The sequence below is a fragment of the Balaenoptera ricei genome, chromosome 12, assembly GCF_028023285.1.
Source record: "Balaenoptera ricei isolate mBalRic1 chromosome 12, mBalRic1.hap2, whole genome shotgun sequence".
Taxonomy (NCBI): domain Eukaryota; kingdom Metazoa; phylum Chordata; class Mammalia; order Artiodactyla; family Balaenopteridae; genus Balaenoptera; species Balaenoptera ricei.
In genome coordinates this window covers 66,894,130-66,899,876 of record NC_082650.1, presented here as the reverse complement: position 1 = coordinate 66,899,876, position 5,747 = coordinate 66,894,130, and the positions used below count along the sequence as shown (strand labels likewise).

Here is a 5,747-nt window from a genome sequence, read left to right as displayed (position 1 = left end):
CGTAAGTTAGCATCTTTTTTTTTTCATTAGAAAAACTTGCATTGCCTTTAAAATAGTATTGAGCACTCTCCTTGTTCCTAGTAACGGCAAATGTGAGAACAAGTGGAAAATGAAAGTGGTTTCCACTGATAATGTAAGCGGGGCTGTTGCCAAAGTCGAGGTCCTATAGAATGAAGTCTTTTCACAAGGCTATCTCTTGGACTTCATGATTGTGCCTAAGTGTTTGCAACAAAGGATGCTGTTGATTTCTTTCATGATCTTCGTAATTTTAGGGAATGGCAAGAATCGCAATCTCTTGTTTGCCTCTTCTTTCTTTTTATTTCCCTATATCCACCATAAATAATTTCTTTCCTTGGCAAAAGTAGTTTTGTTTTTTTTTAACATCTTTATTGGAGTATAATTGCTTTACAATGTTGTGTTACTTTCTTCTGCATAACAAAGTGAATCAGCTATAAGTATACCTATATCCCCATATCCCCTCCCTCTTGCGTCTCCCTCCCACCCTCCCTATCTCACCCCTCTAGGTGGTCACAAAGCAGGGAGCTGATCTCCCTGTGCTATGCGGCTGCTTCCCACTAGCTGTCTATTTTACATTTGATAGTGTATATATGTCCATGCCACTGTCTCACTTCGTCCCAGCTTACCCTTCCCCCTCCCGGTGTCCTCAAGTCCATTCTCTACGTCTGCTTCTTTATTCCTGTCCTGCCCCTAGGTTCATCAGAACCTTTTTTTTTTTTTTTAGATTACACATATATGCGTTAGCATACGGTATTTGTTTCTCTTTCTGACTTACTTCACTCTGTATGACAGACTCCAGGTCCATCCACCTCACTGCAAATAACTCAATTTAGTTTTTTTTCTATGGCTGAGTAATATTCCACTGTATATATGTGCCACATACTCTTTATCCATTCATCTGCTGATGGACACATAGGTTGCTTCCATGTGCTGGCTATTGTAAATAGTGCCGCAATGAACATTGTGGTACATGACTCTTTTTGAATTATGGTTGTCTCAGGGTATATGCCCAGTAGTGGGATTGCTGGGTAATATGGTAATTCTATTTTTAGTTTTTTAAGGAACCTCCATACTGTTCTCCATAATGGCTGTATCAATTTACATTCCCACCAACAGAGCAAGAGGGTTCCATTTTCTACACACCCTCTCCAGCATTTTTTGTTTGTAATTTTTATTTTTTAATTAATTAATTAAGTTATTTATTTTTGGCTGTGTTGGGTCTTCGTTTCTGTGCAAGGGCTTTCTCCAGTTGTGGCGAGCGGGGGCCACTCTTCATCGCGGTGTGCGGGCCTCTCACTGTCGTGGCCTCTCGTTGCGGAGCACAGGCTCCAGACGCACAGGCTCAGTAGTTGTGGCTCACGGGCTTAGTTGCTCCGCGGCATGTGGGATCTTCCCAGACCAGGGGTCGAACCCGTGTCCCCTGCATCGGCAGGCAGACTCTCAACCACTGCGCCACCAGGGTAGCCCTGTTTGTAGATTTTTTGATGATGGCCATTCTGACAAGTGTGAGGTGATACCTCATTGTAGTTTTGATTTGTATTTTTCTAATAATTAGTGATGTTGAGCAGCTTTTCATGTGCCTCTTGGTCATCTGTATGTCTTCTTTGGAGAAATGTCTATTTAGGTCTTCTGCCCGTTTTTGGATTGGGTTGTTTGTTTTTTTGTTATTGAGCCGCATGAGCTGCTTGTATATTTTGGAGATTAATCCTTTGTCAGTTGCTTTGTTTGCAAATATATTCTCCCATTCTGAGGGTTGTCTTTTCATCTTGTTTATGGTTTCCTTTGTTGTGCAAAAGCTTTTAAGTTTCATTAGGTCCCATTTGTTTATTTTTGTTTTTATTTCCATTTCTCTAGGAGGTGGGTCAAAAAGGATCTTGCTGTGATTTATGCCATAGAGTGTTCTCCCTATGTTTTCCTCTAAGAGTTTTATAGTGTCTGGCCTTACATTTAAGTCTTTAATGCATTTTGCATTTATTTTTGTGTATGGTGTTAGGAAGTGTTCTAATTTCATTCTTTTACATGTTGCTGTCCAGTTTTCTCAGCACCACTTATTGAAGAGGCTGTCTTTTCTCCACTGTATATTCTTGCCTCCTTTATCAGATGTAAGGTGACCATATGTGCATGGGTTTATCTCTGGGCTTTCTATCCTGTTCCATTGATCTATATTTCTGTTTTTGTGCCAGTACCATACTGTCTTGATTACTGTAGCTTTGTAGTATAGTCTGAAGTCAGGGAGCCTGATTCCTCCAGCTCCGTTTTTCTCTCTCAAGATTGCTTTGACTATTCGGGGTCTTTTGTGTGTCCATACAAATTGTGAAATTTTTTGTCCTAGTTCTGTGAAAAATGCCACTGGTAGTTTGATAGGGATTGCATGGAATCTGTAGATTGCTTTGGGTAGTATAGTCCTTTTCACAATGTTGATTCTTCCAATCCAAAAACATGGTATATCTCTCCATCTGTTTGCATCATCTTTAATTTCTTTCATCAGTTTCTTATAGTTTTCTGCATACAGGTATTTTGTCTCCTTAGGTAGGTTTATTCCTAGGTATTTTATTCTTTTTGTTGCAATGGTAAATGGGAGTGTTGCCTTAATTTCACTTTCAGATTTTTCATCATTTGTGTATAGGAATGCAAGAGATTTCTGTGCATTAATTTTGTATCCTGCTACTTTACGAAATACATTGATTATCTCTAGTAGTTTTCTGGTAGCATCTTTAGGATTCTCTATGTATAACATCATGTCATATGCAAACAATGACAGTTTTACTTCTTTTCCAATTTGGATTACATTTATTTCTTTTTCTTCTCTGATTGCTGTGGCTAAAACTTCCAAAATTATGTTGAATAATAGTGGTGAGAGTGGGCAACCTTGTCTAGCTCCTGATCTTAGTGGAAATGGTTTCAGTTTTTCACCATTGAGAATGATGTTAGCTGTGGGTTTCTCATATATGACCTGTATTCTGTTGAGGTAGGTTCCCTCTATGCCTATTTCAGGAGGGTTTTTTATCATAAATAGGTGCTGAATTTTGTAGAAAGCTTTTTCTGCGTCTACTGAGATTATCATATGATTTTTCTCCTTCAATTTGTTAATATGGTGCCCCACGTTGATTGATTTGAGTATATTGAAGAATTCTTGAATTCCTGGGATAAACCCCACTTGATCGTGGTTTATGATCCTTTTAATGTGCTGTTGGATTGTTTTTGCTAGTATTTTGTTGAGGATTTTTGCATCTATGTTCATCAGTAATATTGGTCTGTCTAGCATATATACGGGTCTTGTTTTTGTATCCGTTCATCCAGCCTATGTTTTTTGGTTGAAGCATTTAATCTATTTACATTTAAGGTAGGTATTGATATGTCTGTTCCTATTACCATTTTCTTAATTGTTTGGGGTTTGTTATTGTAGGTCTTTTCCTTCTCTTGTGTTTCCTGCCTAGAGAAGTTCCTTTAGCATTTGTTGTAAAGCTGGTTTAGTGGTGCTGAATTCTCTTAACTTTTGCTTGTCCATAAAGGTTTGAATTTCTCTGTCGAATCTGAATGAGATCCTTGCTGGGTAGAGTAATCTTGGTTGTATTTTTTTCCCTTTCATCACTTTAAATATGTCCTGCCACTCCCTTCTAGCTTGCAGAGTTTCTGCTGAAAGATCAGCTGTTAACCTTATGGGGATTCCCTTGTATGTTATTTGTTTCTTTTCCCTTGCTGTTTTTAATATTCTTTCTTTGTATTTAATTTTTGATAGTTTGATTAATATGTGTTTTGGCATGTTTCTCCTTGGATTTATCCTGTATGGGACTCTCTGTGCTTCCTGGACTTGATTGACTATTTCCTTTCCCATGTTATGGAAGTTTTCAGCTATAATCTCTTCAAATATTTTCTCAGACCCTTTCTTTTTCTCTTCTTCTTCTGGGACCCCTATAATTCGAATGTTGGTGTGTTTAATGCTCTCCCAGAAGTCTCTGAGACAGTCCTCAATTCTTTTTCATTCTTTTTTCTTTATTCTCCTCTGTGGTAGTTATTTCCACTATTTGATCTTCCAAGTCACTTATCCGTTCTTCTGCCTCAGTTATTCTGCTATTGATCCCTTCTAGAGAAATTTTTATTTCATTTATTGTGTTGTTCATCATTGTTTGCTCTTTAGTTGTTCTAGGTCCCTGTTAAACGTTTCTTGTATTTTCTCCATTCTGTTTCCAAGATTTTGGATCATCTTTACTATCATTATTCTGAATTCTTTTTCAGGTAGACTGCCTATTTCCTCTTCATTTGTTTGGTCTGGTGGGTTTTTACCTTGCTCCTTCATCTGCTGCATATTTCTCTGTCTTCTCATTTTGTTTAACTTACTGTGTTTGGGGTCTCCATTTCTCAGGCTGCAGGTTCGTAGTTCCCGATGTTATTGGTGTCTGCCTCCAGTGGGTGAGGTTGGTTCAGTGGCTTGTGTAGGCTTCCTTTTGGAGGGGACTGGTGCCTGTGTTCTGGTGGGTGGGGCTGGATCTTGTCTTTCTGGTGGGCAGGGCTACGTGCAGTGGTGTATTTTGTGGTTTATGTGAACTCATTATGGTTTTAGGCAGCCTCTCTGCTTCTGAGTGGGGTTGTGTTCCTGTCTTGCTAGTTGTTTGGCATGGTGTTTCCAGCACTGTAGTTTGCTGGCCGTTGGGTGAAGCTGGGTCTTAGTGTTGAGACGGAGATCTCTGGGAGAGCTCTTGCTGATTGATATTATGTGGGGCTGGGAAGTCTCTGTTGGTCCAATTTCCTGAACTCAGATCTCCCACCTCAGAGGCTCAGGCCTGACACCAGACCAGAGCACTGAGACCCTGTCAGCCACAAAGCTGGAACCACATCAGAAGAGCAAGGAATAGACAGGGCTTCCTCAGAACTAAAATCCTCCCTGTTGTCCTCCTGGCTGGGTCTCTGCAACACGTAATCCCTTACGTCATAAGCTGATGGCAGGTCCAAAGCATTGCTCTCCTCTGACTGGGTTCCTGGAGTGGCTTCCTGAGTTGGCATAGTCTCCCCCCGCAACAGCTGCTGCCTCGAACTGGAAGTGATGGTGCCACGATTGTTATTGGAAAAGTGGAGTTTGAAAGGAAGTCGCCAGAACCATCTTTTGGCAAAAGTCATTTTATTTAGTTGAGGTCTTCTGATACCAACTGTTCGTTCACCACCATAGATCTGTTCCAATGTCCATTTAGTGAGGATCACTGAGAATGATTTGTACAATTGATTGGTGACACTGAGCACAGACTTGATGCTTCCTCCTTTCGGGAGCCCTTTCTAGAGGAAACAGAATTGTCAAAAAAAATGCAGGATAGTATTTCATCTGGGTGACACTGGATATCACAGTTGCTAGAACTCTGCTTATGTAAATCCTGCATATTTTCTCTCTGCTTTTTGACACCAAGCAGGGACTAACTCCCCTGAATACTAGAGTGTTTTATATTTGTATTCATGGTAGCTGTGCACTAAAACTACTGCAGATAATTTAGGTAATTGGCAAACCACAGGGGCACTTAGTCTGCTCACCTAACTATTTTAGGTTGCCTCATCATCACTCTAATTGGCAGTGGGTAGTTACTGGTCCATTTGCCATGTATTATGACAAAAGATGCTGATGGAGCCCGGCAGTGGGTGTGTTGTACCTTTGCCCTGCTTCTGGCATGCAGAGAGCAATCCCACTGTTTTTGCATAGCAAGTAGCATGGCTGGACATTTTTCCTACGTCAAAAGAGTTTTTCC

General features: G+C 40.2%; 1 protein-coding gene across 1 annotated transcript; it reads right to left on the bottom strand.

Annotated features, from left to right (window-relative positions):
- Positions 1–4,785: 4,785 nt before the first annotated feature.
- On the bottom strand, positions 4,786–5,019 carry LOC132376104 (shieldin complex subunit 1-like). The gene has a single exon (XM_059941636.1). The coding sequence runs from the start codon at positions 5,017–5,019 to the stop codon at positions 4,786–4,788; it is 234 nt and encodes a 77-aa protein (XP_059797619.1).
- Positions 5,020–5,747: the final 728 nt, after the last annotated feature.

What these genes read in the sequence shown, in the direction of transcription:
- LOC132376104 (XM_059941636.1), bottom strand. Translation starts at nt 5,019, where the DNA reads ATGCCAACTCAGGAAGCCACTCCAGGAACCCAGTCAGAGGAGAGCAAT.